At 62.2% G+C, this 17,303-nt stretch overlaps 1 protein-coding gene across 4 annotated transcripts in view; it reads left to right on the top strand.

The window, feature by feature from the left end:
• The window catches only part of FZR1 (fizzy and cell division cycle 20 related 1), a 36,805-nt gene that overhangs the window by 16,089 nt on the left and 3,413 nt on the right, over positions 1-17,303 (top strand). For 2 of the 4 annotated variants that reach the window (XM_060094623.1, XM_060094626.1), the window contains exons 1-7: positions 484-528; positions 14,245-14,327; positions 15,483-15,608; positions 15,708-15,771; positions 15,849-15,976; positions 16,463-16,545; positions 16,947-17,130. In XM_060094623.1, the coding sequence (XP_059950606.1) occupies positions 14,259-14,327; positions 15,483-15,608; positions 15,708-15,771; positions 15,849-15,976; positions 16,463-16,545; positions 16,947-17,130 (654 nt within the window). In that variant the 5' untranslated portion in view covers positions 484-528; positions 14,245-14,258. Of the gene's footprint in view, positions 1-483; positions 529-14,244; positions 14,328-15,482; positions 15,609-15,707; positions 15,772-15,848; positions 15,977-16,462; positions 16,546-16,946; positions 17,131-17,303 lie in introns of those variants that run through there. The other 2 variants (XM_060094625.1, XM_060094624.1) reach the window with 1 other exon arrangement.

Below are 17,303 nucleotides of genomic sequence, written 5' to 3' on the forward strand. Positions count from 1 at the left end.
GACACCGTCACTGCGGTGTGGGTCTGCCCAGGGGTACCTGTTTCTGCGACCGTCCCCTGCTAAGAACAACGCTCTAAACTGCGAGGAGCCACTCCCCCGGATTCCCACGTAGCCGCCTTCGCGGGCCGCGGATCCTGTTCCCGCGCGGTTGCCCTGGGCAACCCGTGGCGCCACGCTTACTGTATTGATTCGAATCGCGGGCTACGTCACGTCCTCCCGAGATGCCCGCGGCGAGCAGGCACAGCTGCGCGGGGTGGGCGGGGCGGGACGCGGACCCGAGGCCCCGGCGCGCGGGGGCGGGGCGGCGGCACGCAGCGCGGGGCGGGGCCGGCTGCGGGAGCGCGCCCGGAGGAGGGTGCCGGAGGGCGCGGAGCCGCTACCGACGCCATATTAAGGAGCGGGGAGCCCGGGATCCCGTCAGCGGCGGCCGCGGCCGGACGCGGCGTAGCTGCGCTCAGCGGAGGCGGGCGCGGCGCGGCGCCGGGAGAGGCGGGGCCGGCGGAACCAGCGGCGACGGGAGCGAGCCAGGTGAGGCGGTCGAGGTCTGGGGACCCGCCCCCTGGACCCGAGCACGACCCCCGAGTCGGGCGGGCCTGGCAGCGGCGCGGTCCTGCCCGGCCCCCGAAACTGAGCCGGCGACCCGGCCCGCCGCCCCCAAGCTCAGGGCCCCCCCACCCCTCGGGAGCTGGCCGGACGCCGGCGCGCCGCCCCGCAAGCCGAGCTAGGCCCGGGTGACCTCAGCATCCCATCTCCCGTCCTAACCCCCACGTCTGAACCTCCCCCTGCGCCAGGCCCTGCGTGACCTCCGCAAGCCGAGCCACCTGCAGGCCGCCACCTCCCCGCGCGGTCAACGTCCCTATCCTTTTGTAATTAGCAGGTTGAGCTCTGACCGCTCCCCGCCCCAAACTGGGGGACTCCCGACTCCGTCCCCCAGAACGGCACACCCACACCCTAATCTGTGCTCTTCATCATTGGCCTGTCAACCCCGGGTCTCCCAAGTTCACACCATACAGCTGGGGCCTGCCCAAATTGAAACTCCCCCCACCCCCCGAGCTGTCACAATTCCCCCAGTCTCGGACCAGCCCCCGCCCCCCGCCCGGATAAAATACAATCTGAGGTTCGTGGAGCCTGGAACAGCCAGGCTGAGGTGCGGAGACCCTGCCCGTATGGGCTCCCCATTGTGCTCACCGCGCCCCTCTCTGCTCCTGGCACACGGAAGCAGTTAGGCGACGAGTTTTGAATACATAAGTGCCCCACTGGCTCCCAGCCCGTCTGGTTTCTGCTCCCCGCACCCTTACGGCTTGACCCATTCTGGCCATGACCCACCCAGAATCCAGCGCTCCCATCTCACCACTGACCTCCCCAAAATGTGACACCACCTGGTGGTGTCCAACTGCCCTCCAATCCGGGACCATTCTGGGTCTTCCAACAAGCACCAGCCCGGCCACCCCGGATCCCGCAAGTGTGGCACAGTCATGCCGTCACAGCCGTTTTCCCCTGCTAAAAACTGACCCCCACCTCCCATTGGTCCTGCACTGTCCAGACCTGCCCCAATTCAAAGCCCGAGTCCCACGGTTGTGCAGCTGTCCAGCCTAAACCCGTTTGGTTTTTCCCTGTTCTCTTTCCCCTCAAGTCATCCCTTGGTTCAAGGTGCCTCTCAGACTGGGAGCTAGATCCCCCCACCCCTAGTCCACTAAGCGATGACCTCATGCCTCTAGCTGGTGAGGCTGCACCCCACTCTCCTCGCCCCCCCGCACCCTGGTCCCCACCACTTCTTAGCATACTTGGAACAAGGACAGTTTACCTAAAGAAAAACGGTCCACCCAGACCTCATGCAGCCGGCGGGTACACGTTGTCCCCCTGGCCCATTTATGGGCAGAAGGTCTCGTGGGCCGTCGTGATTGTTGATGTCGAGGGCCCCTTCTGTTTCGGCCACGCTGAGCCGGCTTTTCTTCTGAACCTGAGAGTGGAAGCAGGTATGGTGACCGCCCAGCTGTGCTTTGCATAGTGAGTGAGGTTGGATTGCTCCAGGAGGGTTGTGTTAAGGATGCAGGCTCCTCCCCCTCCAAACTCCGGGGCTCTGGTCCTTGGACAGCTCTTGGTTCAAAGGACAGTTGCTTTTCTGTGGCCGGGGGGCCACGTCTCACATGACTGTGCTGGCCAGCATGCCACCGTGACCATTTCCCAGGATGATCTCAGAATCTGTGCCCTGGCTGGTGCTGTCTGGGGCTGGGCAGGGAGGACCTCAGAGCCTGATGAGTCTTCAGAAGCGGGTCTGCATCGATTTTCACACCAGGTCCTCTGTCTCCTGCCATTCATAGATTTTGGGGCCTCTGACTGGGGCAGGTTTTGTGTACCCAGGGCTTTTGGGTTTGGGGAGGCCCAGAGTGGGGTTGGTTGTGGGACCTTGCGCTCAGTGTTACTGAGACGGATGAGGATCCAAAGTCATTCAGTCTGGAGGGTCGATCCTGGGGACTTCGAGATAGCATCAAGGAACTTGGTCTTTAAGAAAGCAACCAACTTGCAGCACCCTTGTAATCCTTCTCTTCTAGAGCAGAGGTTCTCAACTGGGGATACTGGTGATGTCTGGGGACATCTGTGGTTGTCATGACTGGGCCGCTCCTGATATCGAGGGGGTGTGGGCCAGGGGTGCTGCTCCACACCCCGCAGCGCCCAGGACGGTCCCCCACAGAGGATGTGCCAAGGGGGAGAGACCCTGGACTAGAGCCCTGACCGGGAGGCCTGTGAGTACAGGGACTCCATCCCCAGATCCTGCACAGGGCCCGGCGAGGCTGGGGCTGTAGAATGCTGGCTTGAGTGGGTGCGGGGGTCCTGGCCGGTCCTGGGGGTTGGCAGAGCTGGGAAGGGAGTATTTGGCTCCCCCTTTTCTGCCCCAAGAACTCCCTGTGGTCTGACTTCTGCTCCCTCACAGGCCCCAGTGGCTTCTTTCTCGTCGGCTCCACTGATCACGGCCCTGCCCACTCCCCACTGGCCTACCCCAGGCTTTGGCTGCTTCGGAGCCTGCCCTGTGCAGGCAGGGAGTGTTTAAGTCAGGGGACAGGCGCGCCACTGGAGCCCCCCGAACGTGGCACTGACAGTCTCCACGGGACGTTGGTCGCCTGACCGGCATGTCCTGTGTTCTTGGCAAGTGACTACTCTCTCCTGCCTCAGTGTCCTCAGGTGTGAATGGAAGGAGAGAACGTGCTGTGCACCCTCCCGGCCTTGCTTCCTTTAGTCGTCTGACTACTGCGAGTGGAACCCACTCGCCTGACTTCCTGTGCCTCCCGCTTCGTCCTTCACTCACTCTCCTTTTATCATCTTATTGATTTTTGTTGGTAACAGCTTTCCTCAGATATAATTATTGTATTTCACAGTTCACTCGTTGAAGTTGTACAGTTGAGTGGTTTTCAGTGTATTTACAAGGTTGTGCATCCATCAGCACCATCTAATTTAGAGCGTCTCCATCAGCAGTCACTCCCCATCCCCTCCCCAGCCCCTGGCAACCACTAACCACTCTGTTTCTCTGGCTTTGCCTGTTCTGGGCGTTTCATATAAATGGAATCACACAGTATGTGGCCTTTCATGTTTGGCTTTTCTCACTGAGCATCGCATCTTTAAGGTTCGTTCACGTTGCAGCGTGTCCTCCCTTTTTTGTGGCTGGATAGTATTCCATCGTATGAATGGGCCATATTGTGTTTGTCTGTCCACCAGTTGGGGAGCCCTTGGGCCGTTGACACCTTCTGTGTATTGCAAATAGAGCTGCTAGGAACAGCCGGGCACAGTTTCTTGTGGGGTGGCCCTGCTGTTTAATCGGGACTCAGATGCCTCTGCATGTGCTCCTTGGTGGCCCGCCCCTCGCCCTTAGCTTCCTGTCCTCATTTGCTGTCCTGACTGCAGGCCCACGCGGCCAGCAGCCAGTCCATCCCCTCCTGGGTGTCCTGCGGTGCATCCAGAAAAGGTTGCTCTTCCCACAGACCTGCCCTTCCCCCCTCTCTTACTTCCCTCAGCCTCACCTGGGCCCCTCCTTTCCGTCCCCCCCATCTTTCCAGGACCATCTGCATTCTCACCTGGGCAAGCAGGCCCCGTCTCCCTGCGCCCCCCCCCCCCCCCGCTCTGCCCAGCGCGCCACTGCCAGCCTGCAGACGCACATCTCATGCAGCCCCTCCACCCGTCCCTTCCCCACCTCCCTGCCACCAGCCACCCAGGGCACAGCCCACGAGCCTGTCATTATGGCCTTGTCACCTTTTCCTCTTCCTGCCCCCAGTGTGCTCCTTACACCCCAGCCTCCCCAAACCATTCTTTCCAGACCCCCCCATGCCCTTCCCCAGATCAGAATGGGCCCAGGAACCATTGCACTGTGACCATCAGGGAGGGTCTCATCCCTACCAGGCATGACAGCCACCGCAGGAAGGGGGTCAGGCTGTATTTGCACTGGGTCCCACAGTGAGGAGGGGCTGCTGGGTGGAGGGGTGGAAGGATGGTGGGGGGAGGGGGAGGGAAAGATGAGGGCTGGGGCATGTCTGTCTGTCTGTCTCTCTGCACTTACAGAAGGGCTGAGAAGCTGAGAGGTCAGTGCTAGTCTTTCAAGCCGGGGTTGGGGGGAAGCAACTATTCCCCCTAAGGAGTTCCCTAAACCAGAGGGTCTCCACTGGTTTAGGCTGTTGTCCAACCTGGGGGTGGGACATCCAGTGGGCGGGGCCGGGGAAGCTGCTCAGCCCCCCCCCCCCCGTGCCCAGGACTGCCCACCGCAGAGGAGGGCCCACCTGAGTGTCAGCAGTGCCAGGGCTGCCCGAAACACAGTAGGCATTTCCTTCCGCCACCGCCCCCTGGCACCCATGGGTGGGAACTGTAGTGAGACAGATTGAGGAAGCACTTTCTGTTGCTCAAGGCTGCCTGTGAGGGGGTGAGATCCCTGTCCCTGCAGGTGTGCAAGTGGATGTAGAGGTGCGTAAGGGTTCTGGGGTCCTGATGGGACATCCAGCCTTGGATGGAGTCCCAAGAGTCAGGCCTCCGACATAAATCACAGTTTTGTGGCCCCCAAGTTGTTCTTTGCGTGGGGTTTGCATCCTCTGGGTTGCTGCAGACCCAGACGCCTTTACGGTCTGAACGTTTCACCAAGTCAGACGGGAGTGGGTGCTTTGTGTGCTGAGAGGTGGGGGGATGAGAAACTGTGCTTCAGGCATCATTTCTGAGGTTTCGAGCAGCCATCTCCCATGGGGTGGAGGTGCCCTGCTGCCAGCAGTGTGCTCTTGGGGGTGTTGTCACGGAGAAGAGAGGTGTTGATGGGATTCTCCTCTCCTTGAGGCTGTGAGCCCGGGGGTGGGCCGTAACTCTGGCTCCCTGCTTTGCAGCTCCTGCACCTGCCTGCACACAGAAGGGCAGTAGCCTCAACTGAGTGAATGAATGAATGAGCAAACGAATGAAAGGAAGATGCTCCTCAGGGCCCCGCCACCAGGCCCCCCTCTCCTACTGATTCCCTTCAGCCACTCGGGAAGGCACGCTGTCCCCCGTCCAGTGCCGGGCACAGTCCTTTCTGACTCTGGCCGTTCCCAGCCTTGTCCTTTGCTGTCCTTAGACATAAGGGGCCGCTAGATCGTTGTGTTCCCTCTGCAGAGGTAGACCACTCCCTTCACGGGAGCCCAGGTCCTAGCCTTGTACAACCACAGCCAGCCCTCCAGCCCACAGCCCTGCTCCTCTCACGTCCTCAGGACGGTCCTCCCTCCTGCAAGGGGAGGCCAGTCCTTTTCCCCTTTGGGGGCAGCATGGGAGAAGGTGGGGCCCTGCCTGGTCACCTGGCCCACAGCTGTGGCCACCAGGGTACCTCCCGTGCCGCACAGCCCACATCACCACACGGTGGAGCGGGAAGCAGGGGCGTCTGGGACCTGTTGTGCGCCTGTCACTGAGCCCGTGAGACCAGCCCCCATTTCCTAGCGTCTCCTTTGGATCAGGCCCTCTACCTGCTGCTTCACAGAAGCTGCGCCCAGGTCACCGCAACGCGTGCGGTATTATCCCATTATCCCCAGCTTTGAGATGAAGAGACTGAGGTTCAGAGAGGAGAAGTTGCTTGCCCAAAGCCGTGCAGCCAGTAAGGGGTGAAGCCGGGACTCAGAGCAGGTCTGTCCTTGTCAGCAGCCCGCCCTTTCTCGTCCACCCTGCTGGGACTGGTTGACGATCGTGCGGGGAGGGGGCCACCGGGCTGGCCTGCCTGGGCCCAGGAGGAAGAGGCAAGGCCAGACTCTGACTGGAGCGGAAGAGTGGATGACCCCCATCTTCTGGTTGGGTCTCTCATGTGGGACTTCTCCCCCAACACCTCAGAGACCGGCTGGAAGAAGACGACCAGCCCCCCGCCTTTCTTGGGGGCTGGTAGTCAGGAAGCCGGGGACGGGCACCAGAGCCAGCCCCGGTCTCCAGGTTCTTCCGCCTGCACGCTTCCGGGAAGGAGGGCGCTTCCCCGAGGTGTTGGGCCCGTTGAAAGTCTGTGCCCCAAGATGACGGTTCTCAGGGAGTCCCAGCCGTTTGTCACCATGATCCTTAATTGGATGGCTTCTGCTGGGGCAGGCCAGCGGAGATGCACACGTGGCCGTGATGAGCAGTCCTGAGTGGGCCTTGGGGCTTTAGACGGCTGGACTGCTGGTGCTGGGCCTGGGGAGCCTCTCACTGCAGAGCCTGAGCAGCCGTGGGCAGGTGGGGGCGGGCGGGATGGAGCTGGGCCGACCCCCAGCCGCCCAAGCCCCTCTTTTGTGGAATGGAGATAGGATGGCACCTGGGGACCAAGTTGAGTCAAGCAGCTGGACTGCCTGGTGCTGTGCTGGCTGCTGGAGAGGCACAGGTGGGCTTCGTGGCACTGCCCTCACTGTCCTCATCTGTGTTCTCATGGTCTCCCCACAGGGCCAGGAGCAGTGCCCCGTTCGCCTGGGACGCGGTGCCCACACTGGACCTGGCAGGGCAGTGTCCCCAGGCTCCTGCTGGCATGCTTTCTTCCCCTCCCTTCCCTGTGCCCCGTGTGGGGAGCTGGTGTGACCAGCCCCCCCAGAGGCCAGAGTTACCCTCACTCGGGGTGATCCTGCACCCCGCCCCCCCAAGGGGACTTGGCTATGTATGGGAACATCTGTGATCCACACAACGCGGATGGAGTCTCCCCTGACATTGAGCAGGTGGGGGCCAGGGAGGCTGCTCCACACCCTGCAGCGCCCAGTACGGCCCAGATGTCAGCACTGAGCCGGCGGGTGGGCAGGCAGGCAGCCACATGCCACACGCAGACCAAGCTCAGCCTCGAGCACTGAGTCATGAACCACTGAGTCATGAACCACGTCACACGGTATCTCCTTGGCCTCCGAGCCTCACAGCAGGAAAACAGCAGGACTGGTTTTAAAGATAAGCAAGGCCTTGAGGGACTTGCAGTTTGAGCACTTCTGGAAGCAGTCCTGGCTGGGCCCCTCCAGGCCTGGGGTGAACTAGTGGAGGGTGTGACCAGGATGCTGCCCTCGGCACCACACTGCACGCCCCCCAGGGAGTCCTGGACAGTTACAGTCAGAGGGGCTGCACTGTCATGGGTCCTGCCCCACATGCCCCTGTCTGACCTCCTTTCCTCCTCTGTGGGCTGGGGAGGGAGGGCCGGTTCCTGCCCGCACCTGGACGCTGGCAGTGACCTGTGGTGAAAGCTTGCTCTTGGTATTGTTCCTCATGTGGGACCCCAGCCGCCTCCGGCTCCAGCTGGAAGGAGGGCTCGCGGGGCTGGGGCACTGGCTTATCTTCAGGCCACTTGGCCCTTGCTAACCCCAGGGCCAGTCCATGCCCCATCATCTCACTCACCAGGGAGCCTCCCTGGCCTGGCCCTACAGGGCCCTCCCAGAGCACTGCGGACACAGGGGTCAGGTCATTCTCTGGGGACGGGGTGGGGCGCATCCCAGGCGCTGGGATGTAGAGCAGCATCCCGGGCACCCACAGTCGTGACAACCACAGACATCCCCAGACCTGGCCTGGTGTCCCCTGGGGGCAGAACCACCCTGGTGAGGACCCCTGGGTTGTACTGACAGGGAACCTCCTGCTGAGTACCTGGTGCCTGGAACCCTGGCACGCTGTAGGGCGGAGCAAGGTCAGGGGTAGAGAGGAGCCGCAGGAAGGCCTCCTCAGGAGGGGCAGCCAGCTGTTGAGCAGCCAGCTTGAAAGCAAGGGCCCTGCTGTGTCCCTGGGACCTCTTCATCCAGCATGAGTCGACCTCACTCTCGGAGAGGACCGGGGCCGGGGGTGAATGTGAGCGCACAGGAGGGCAGCCCTGAGGGATCAGGCAGTCTGTGACACGTGCAGACCCTACTCCTAGCCTTGTAGGGACTTCATCCTGTCCCTTCAGGTGACCAGGATCATGCCCATATCCCAGAGGACTAGGCTGAGGCTCGGAGACTGAAGGCTAGTCTGAAGCCATGAGAGAAGGTGTGGGCCGCCTGGCTCTTCATTCTGGGGGCCATGAGGGGTAAAGAGGAGACCCACCTTAAGGGCTGGCTTGGTGGGTGGGTGAGCCTCCCAGTGACAGTGCAGAGGGGCCAGTGGCAGCCAGCAACTGAGGACCCCAGCCCACCTCACAGACCGGGGACACCAGCCTGCAGGTGCCGGCTCCTGGGCAGAGCATCTCTAGGGCCAGGATTCTGGCCCCTCTGAGCAAGGATGAGGAAGCTCTCATCGCTTCCTTCCCTGCTCTGTCCCCCAAGGCAGCTCTAAACCCCCTGCAGCCTGGGGGAGCCTTTCTCAGCCGCCTTGCAGATCCTCTGTGCTCAGGACTTCTTTTCAACAGAAAAGTTACTACTCTCTCTCTGCCTTTTACTAGGAAACTTTGCAGACACACAGCAAAGGTAGCAGAGCGTTCCCCTGCACAGCCAGCCATGCCCTTGCTGCCCAGACTCTTCTGGTCTCGAGCCGGGGCGTGCATGGTTCCTGCTCTCCCCGGCCGCCCGTTTCTTTGAATGGCCGGCGAGTTCTCATGATGCAGAATCCAAGAAGCACAGAGTGACAAGGCAGGAGGACCAGGGCTTCCTTCCACTCCTGACCCCGTCCTCTAGTTCCTCTTCCCCAGCCGACCTTCCCAAACCTTCCAGAAATAGCTTGTTCTGCACAGCATGTTGTCACGTACACTGGATCCCAAAGACCCGCCCCCCTTTTACCGCAGTGCCTCCTGTGGGGAGATGGGCCACACCCTCCAGGTAGAAGTCTGGTCTGTAGACTTCTCTTGTCCCCTGCTTTCCTAAGCAGCCTGCGGAGAAATCTCCGTACACAGGGTTTTGCGCACGTGCGCCAGAGTTTCTAAGGGTAAATTCTTAGAAGTCAGAGAGGATGTGTGTTTTTAGATTCTGAAAGCAGTTGCCAAATTCCGGCTCCTGCCAAGAGTGGGTGCGAGGGTGCGTCATCTGATCTTGGAGTTGCAGAGGGAGAGGAGGGAGCGGGCTCTGGGCTGGGTTCGCAGCCCTCTGGCCGCGCGTGCAGCCGAGCTTCTTTTTCCGGGAACCGTTTGTATCCTGTGCCGCTTTGGTCTGTCCTGAGGGTGGCAGGTACTTTTCCTGGTTGTGTCGTTCTTTTTTTAGAAAACTGTGTTTGTGGTGTATTTGCTTGCAGACACTTTTCATTTCTCCACACGTGAATTTATCAGCCTTTTCTCTCAGGGCTTCGGGCTCTTCTGGTCTTCTGCAGTGCGGCAAGCAGCAGTCTTAGAGGAGGTGGGCGGGCGTCTCTGAGGTCCTGGGACCGAGGACTGTCTCGGATGCCACCTCCACTCTCTAGAATAGGCCGCTTGCAGCCTGGCGGAGCCGCAGGCCCTCGGCTCTGAGAATGGGCTGGAGCGGGGGCTCAGCCCGGTTTTGTTGCCAGCCTCATGTGGTTTGGGTGTGACTGTGGCCGACCAATGCTGCGAGTTACCGCTCTCCTCCAGAGATCTTGGTTGAGGCCCTTGGCGTCTGTCTACCTCCTCACCAAGACAGCCTGGTTGTGCGGGGCGAGTGCCCCTGAGGGCACCAGCTTGTCACTTTAGAAAAGAGAGCAGCGCCCATGGTGGGGCAGAGCTTGAGAAGGCGTTAGTCCCGGAGCCCCTGCACCCGTGCCTGCGCCTCCGCGAGTCCCTCTGTGAGGGGTCGGGTCTCGGAGACACCATCCTGGGCTGGATGCTGGCACCTGACGGCCCCACACACTCACCCACCGCCCAATCTGGACCTTGCGTCCGCCTTGCCCCCTCCGTAGACAGCTGGCCGCTGGGGTGCGCTGCCACTGGCATGGCTCCTCTTCCCCTGGTGACTTGTCTCTGGCTCGCTGCCCCTCTGGGCAGGGAGCTCAGCACGGTGTGTCCTCGCTGCCTGCTCCAGACCAGCACCCGCCCCAGGCCTGGGGGTGCTCAGAAAACATGGGATTGGTGGGGTGAATGAAGACTCTCCGACAGACGCGTGAGCCGCACGGGCTGGGGCAGAGAGCAGGCCTCTAAGGGCCCACGTTGAGGACACCCTCTCGGCAGCCACCACTCCCTAAAGATCAGCAAAGGTGGTCTCGGTGCTCTACCTTCCTCCGCCTGGCCCTAGTGTGTGCGTGTCCTGCAGTTGTTGTAACAAATAACTACAAACTCAGTGGCTTAAAACAACAGAAATTTATTCACACAGTCCTGGAAGTCAGGAGACTGGCTCGGGCCTCACTGGGCTAAAATCCAGGCCTGGGCAGGGCTAGTCCTTCCGGAGGCTCCAGGGAAGCATCTGTTCCCGCCTTTTCCAGCTTCTAGAGGCGCCGCCTCCCTGGCTGGCGGCCCCTCCTGCATCCTCACAGCCAGCAGCGGAGCATCTCCCGTCTCTCTCTGCCTCTGACCCTCCACCTCCGCTGGGCCCCCCAGGACATCCCCATCCCAGGGCCCTTAACCCCATCTGCAAAGCCCGTTCTTCCATATAAAGGAACATACCCAGAGGCTGGGGACTAGGAACCTCTCTGACCCTCAACAGACACATCTGTCAGCAGTGAGACGTCCGCCAGCTGAACGGGCTTCTGCAGACTGTCCCGTTGGGACGTCGCCGGCAGATGGAGGGGGGCGCGCCATGATGGGCGTACTCGCTGGACTCGGATTCAGCGCACCCCCGGTGCAAGGACACGTGGCATCTTAGGAGCAGCTTCTTTGCACATCCCAGGAAACCAGTCTCCCGCCCCGTATGCTCCGAGATGACCGCGGTGCTTTGGGGTCTGCTTAGGTTCTGGCGTACGGGCGGCATCCGAGCTGTTGTCTGGGCCCTGCCGTCTGACCACGCAGGGAGCCACCGGAGGCATTGGCATGGTGGCTTTGGTCTGTGAACAGAGGGCCCGTGGTTTCTGTCTGAAGTGAGCTCATAGGGACCGAGAGGCTCAGACGGCTGATGATGAGGCCCCTCGTTCCCCTGGGCCCCGCTGGCCCCGAGCTGTAGCCTAGCAGTGGGGGCCCTGGAGATGGTGCTGCCGAGCGCACGGCCGAGTGCGCCTGCACCTGCTCTCCCGAGGGCTCACTGCCCGGCGGGCGGCACACGAGGCCCTGGTCAGGGCCGCCACGGTTGACCACACACGTCGGGCCAGGAAGTTAGCCAGGCTCTCTGAGCCTTATTTCCGTGTCTGCAGAGCAGGGACAGCCAACTGCCCCAACTCTGGAGCTGCTAGAACAGGGCTGTGACGGCTCTTCCTGGTGTCCGGCCCCACTCGAAGCCAGTTCACGGGCCACTCAGTCGGCGTGGACGCCGGCCCTGCTGGGGCTTGGTTTTGGCTTGCACTTGGCCTGGCACTGTGGTCAGTGAGACGGCCGGGTCTGCCCTTGGGAAACGGTCCCCTGAATGGGTGTCTCCCCCCCAGGCCAGATGCTCAGATGGGCACCTTTGTGTCCCGCTATGGCCCTGCTGCCCAGGAGCGGTTGGGTGTGGTGAGGGCTTGCGGGGGGGCCCTGGGTGGGCGCGTGGGGAGGGGGAGGTCAAGGCCAGAGACGGAGAAAGCCGTCCGTCATTTCAGAAACTATGTTCTGGGGCCAGAATGGACAAAATGTGTCTAGGGACCCCTGCTGGGGCAGGAAGCCGTTGGCCAACAAGGGGGTGCCTGCTCCCAAAGGTTTACCTGAAATGAGGAGGGGGCGGAGGTGTTGCAACCCCACTTCTCACCGAAGCAGGAAGCCCGCTGTCTGTCGACGACAGGGCATGGGTGGCTCTGGGCCAGCACGGGCTCAGAAGGGCCCCAGGCTTAGTGGAGGGAGGGCCGTGGGCACGGGAGCGGGTGGGCATCCAGGCAGGAGCCCTGTCTCTTCCCCCACCTGACCCCTTGCCCAGCTTCAACAGCCTCATCTTTGCAAGGGGGTGCAGGAATCCAGTTCACGGGGCCGCGTGGAGGGAACACGGAGTAAGATAGGCACGCTAAGGTGACCAGTGGCTGCGTTACTGTCCCGTGGGGTCTAACCCAACTGGCTCCTCTTCGGCCGAGCATCTGGCCTTGGGCTGAAGTCACACCAAGGCAGCCCTGTGCATCGCATAATCCTGGTGAGGGACAAGGACCTGACAGGCTCATGCGGTGCTTCAGCCCAGGGTTAGGCCCAGGAGCTCGGAGAGGCCATTTGGGGGCACGAAAGTAGCACTTCAGCAGATCGGCCTGAGTGTCTCGTAGTCTCCTGGTCACACAGAGAGACGCGAGCGCTGGACTCTCCTCAGGTATCTTTTTTTTTTTTTTTAAGGGCAGATGTTCTCTCTAGTTTACTTTCTGTCTGTATGGACTTGACAGCTCTGGGACTTCTCATGAGTGGAATCACAGTACGTGGCCTTTTGTGTCTGGCTTCTCTCACTGAGCATCGTGCCCTCAAGGTGCATCCCTGTGGTAGCAGGTGTCAGAACCCCCTTCCTCTTTAGGGCTGAGTAATACTCCAGGGTGGGGATGGAGCACGCCTTGTTTATCTGTTCACTGTGGGTAACACTTGGGTTGTTTCTCTTATTAGCTTTTGTAAATAGTACTGGTAAGAGCATTTGAACAGTAGCTTCTGTGTGGGTCTGTTTCCTTTCTCCGGGGTGTATATCTCAAAGTGGAGTTGCTGGGTCACGTGGCTGTGTGTATTTGATTTCTTGAGGAGCTCACGGGCAAGGGGATGGGGAGGGAATGTTTCATGGGGACAGGGTTTCAGTTTGGGAAGACGAGTAAGTTCTAGAGGTGGCTGGTGGGGATGGTTGCCCAGCAACGTGAATGGACTGAATGCTGCTGAGCTGTGCACCTAAAAATGGTGAAGATGGTGAATTTTATGTTACGTATATTTTACCATAATTTTTTTTAAAGGCAAGTGTGGAGGGTGCTACACCTAGGAATTTGTATTCGTAAACTTAATTTCTGGCCAGCCTTCACTTTTCCAATTCTTGATACTTGGTCTGTTGTCAGAGCGGCGCCGGCCTGGAGGCTCGGGGGCCGGAACTAGCCAGCACTGCCCGCGTCCAGCCCTCAGGCTGCAGCCGGAAGCGTAGGGTGACCGTGATGGCGCGAGGCGGGGGGGTGGGGGCAGAGCAGGCGCGGGGCGGGAGGCTGTGCTCGGGGGGACCCCCTTGGCGCCGCCGCCCCCCCCCCCCGGGGGGGCCTCAGGCATCCCTGGACTCTGGCCTGCCATCCCCCGGGAAGGGCGCCCTGCCCTCTGAGGCGTCTGCTGGCCTCCGCCCTGTCCTGGAAGGCGCACAGCCCTCCTGCCTCAGACCTGCTCTTCCCTCCCTGGAATGCTCGGCACCCCCTCGCTGCGGCACTCTTGCTCCTCTTCCTCAGAGGCCTCCCCAGGCGGTCGGGGGAGCTGGTGGGAGCTGGGCGGGGGCGTGTGTCCGCTGGAGGCCGCCATCCCCCGCCCCAGCAGGCCTGGCGCCCGGTCAGCTCCGCGGACCCCGACTGACAGGCCGCCCCGCCTCCCTCACGGAGCCCGAGGAGCTAAGGGACGAGGATGAGGTCCCAGGGGCAGCTCACGACCTCGATCGTCTGGAGGAGGAAGGCGACGAGATGGGTGCCTGTGTGGGATGGGGGGGCCTGGGGTAAGCGGGCGAGCGGCCAAAACCAGGACAAAGGCGTGCGGGCCCGGTGGAAGGTTCCTGCAGAACAACCAGAGAGGAGCCCGTTTGTCCCTGTCACGTCCCGCTGGGCTCCTGGGAGGGAAGGTCCCCCACCTGGCAGGGGACTTGGCTGTCCCCGAGGAGTGCCCTGTGCTTGCCAGGCCGCGGCGGGGACCGCTGCCCACCGGCGCTGACCTCTCCCGCCCTTCCCGCCCAGGCTGACGGCCCGCCATGGACCAGGACTACGAGCGGCGCCTCCTCCGGCAGATCGTCATCCAGAACGAGAACACGATGCCGTGCGTGAGTACCCAGGGCTGCCCCGCCGGCACTGTCCTGGCCCGCTGCAGCCGGGGAGAGTTGGGGGATGGGGGGCGGGCAGCTGCTGGGCTTTGGCCCTTGGAGAACAGAGATGCCGACAGGCGACAAACACGTCCTCCCCCTCGGCGGCACGGCCACGCCAGGTGTGAGATTCCCCCAGCACCTCCCTGCGCTGCCCTCCACTGCCGGGGCCACAGACCCCTCATCCTCGTGGGCACCCAGGGCAGAGGAGCAATGGTGGCACGGGAGGGCCCTGTTTTGCTCTTTCCTGCGTCCCCACCCCCTCCGCCATGTTGTGTTTCTCTGTCCTGGGCTCCCGACACGTTGCAGCCTGCGCCCGCCAGTTCTCAGCGCTCTCAGCTCCGCGCTGGGCCATCCAGGGCGGGGTCCTTCCTGCCTCTTCCAGCTCTGGTGTTGCCGGCAGTCCTAGGCTTACAGACCCACCCTCCAATCTCTGCCTCATCTTCACGTCCCCCCTCACTCTGTGTACCAGTGTCTCTGTCTCTTCTGAGAACACCAGGCCTTAGATTTAGGGCCACCCTGCTCCAGTATGACCTCGTCTCAACTTGATGACACAAAACCCCCATTTCCAATTAAGGTCACATCCCAAGTATCAGCATATCCTTTTGGGACTTCAGCATATCCTTTTGGGGGACGCGGTTCAACCTACAGCAGATCCCTTGTAGAAAAAGGGACATTCCTGGGACATTCCCACTGCCTGGTTCTGGGGCTGGGTCGTGGTCTGATGGGGGAATAGCCTTGTGTGTGGGGAACGGGGCTGGCAGGACGACAGGCTCTCAGTGTCGGGGGACAGATGCTCTTTGTTCTGTGCTGTCCACTCCTGTCCTTTGGTGACCGCCGAGAAACGGATCTCAGCACGTGGCGGTGTCCATGGTCGGGCTTTCGCTCCCCGGCCTCTTCCCACCCATGGAACCCGACGGACAAACTGAGCCCCAGACATGGTGCCGCTAGCAGGCTCCAGCACGTGGGTCACTACCAAGATCAAACCCTCGTTCAGCGGCCAGAGGCCAAGGATGAGGAGGCACAGTGGGCGGGGCCTCAGTCGGGAAGGAGAGGCCTGGCCTTGGGGCGCTCTGGGGGCTCTGAGGCACCCAGCCCGCCCTGCCATCTTTCCAGGTTGCAGAGATGCGGCGAACCCTGACACCCGCCAACTCCCCCGTGTCCTCCCCCAGCAAGCACGGGGACCGCTTCATCCCCTCGAGAGCCGGCGCCAACTGGAGCGTGAATTTCCACAGGATCAATGTGAGGGGGGTCGGGAGAGGGACCCTGACCGCGCAGCCTTGGGGCACGGGCTGGGTCCTTCCCACTCAGCCCTACCTCCTTGCCCTCCCTGTCCCGCAGGAAAATGAGAAATCTCCCAGCCAAAACCGGAAAGCCAAGGACGCCACCTCGGACAACGGCAAAGGTCAGGACTCAGGCCCCTCGACCCCCGCCCCCCTGCCCCATCCCCCAGCCCGGCCTCACGGAGCTTGGTGCCCACAGACGGCCTGGCCTACTCGGCTCTGCTGAAGAATGAACTGCTCGGTGCCGGCATCGAGAAGGTGCAGGACCCACAGACGGAGGACCGCAGGCTGCAGCCCTCCACGCCTGAGAGGAAGGGCCTCTTCACGGTGAGCCCCGCTGGCTGCCCCCGGCCTCCGGTCTCAGCCTCCGCGGGCGTCTCCTCCCATCTCAGCCCTGCCGGGGGGCTGGATTACAAGAAGCACAGGGGCCCGCTTAACCCCGTGCCTCGCACCAGGCCTGTCGCCCTTCTGTGCGCCTGCGGGTTGGAGGGACCTAGGACCAGTGCCGCGTGCAGGGCGGAGGGGCGGAGCCACAGCCTGAGCCGCCCCGCAGCCCACCTCCCCGTTTGGGCCCCGGGGCAGCGCCAGAAGGCCTGGCTTGGTTCCCTCAGGAGACTCGGGGCTGAGGGGCTGGAGAGATAGGCTGATGCCAGCAGCCCTGCAGGAGGACACCTTGGGTGCGAGGCTTGGTTTGCCCGGGACGCTCATCTCTAGTCAGAGCCCCTCCCAGTTTCGGCGCACCCTGGACTCAGGCACAGGGCACCAGGGCTCCCGGGATGCAGCATCCACTCAGTGGGTGTCCCCTGCCCCCAGTATTCCCTCAGCACCAAGCGCTCCAGCCCCGACGATGGCAATGACGTGTCTCCCTACTCCCTGTCTCCCGTCAGCAACAAAAGGTGAGTCCAGACCTGCACTGGCCGGGGGTGGGGCTGGGGGGCAGCCGGCAGGGCCCGGGAGCTGCCATCAGTTCTAGAGCTGTGTACAAGGTACAGGGTGGCCCAGAGGACCCCCCTCGTTGGGGACTTGCGGGCCAAGACCAGGTGCTGGAAGCCCGAGAGGGGTCCTGCAGGTGGTGCCGGGCAGAGGGGAAGACGGTGCTGTCGGAGCTCAGGGCGGCTGAACATCCAGTGGTGGAGGGGTCGGTGGCCGTGGGGTCACCCATGGGTTTGGGATCACAGAGTGACAGAGTCGGGACAAGCGGGAAATGATGCAGCCTCCCAGGGCCACCGGGAGGAGATGGCGTCTCTGCAGTTCTGTGCAATTGTTGCCAAATCTCTGCCTCGGTCTCTCCCTGCAGTCAGAAGTTACTGCGGTCACCACGGAAACCCACCCGTAAGATCTCCAAGATCCCCTTCAAGGTCCTGGACGCGCCCGAGCTGCAGGACGACTTCTACCTGAACCTGGTGGACTGGTCATCCCTCAATGTACTTAGCGTGGGGCTGGGGACCTGCGTGTACCTGTGGAGCGCCTGCACCAGCCAGGTGGGTGCCGCTGAGCCCGTGCGCATGCGCACGGGCTGGGGGGCGGCAGACCGGCTTCCTACGGTAGTGGAGCTGGGCCGGGGCCTGTGTGAAGGGTGGGAGTGTTGCCGGGGGCCTCCAGAGCCTGGGCAGCTCGCGGCCACCCACTCCTCCCAGGCCTGTGTCCTCAGCGT

Source organism: Mesoplodon densirostris, chromosome 3, assembly GCF_025265405.1.
Source record: "Mesoplodon densirostris isolate mMesDen1 chromosome 3, mMesDen1 primary haplotype, whole genome shotgun sequence".
NCBI classification, from domain to species: Eukaryota; Metazoa; Chordata; class Mammalia; order Artiodactyla; family Ziphiidae; genus Mesoplodon; species Mesoplodon densirostris.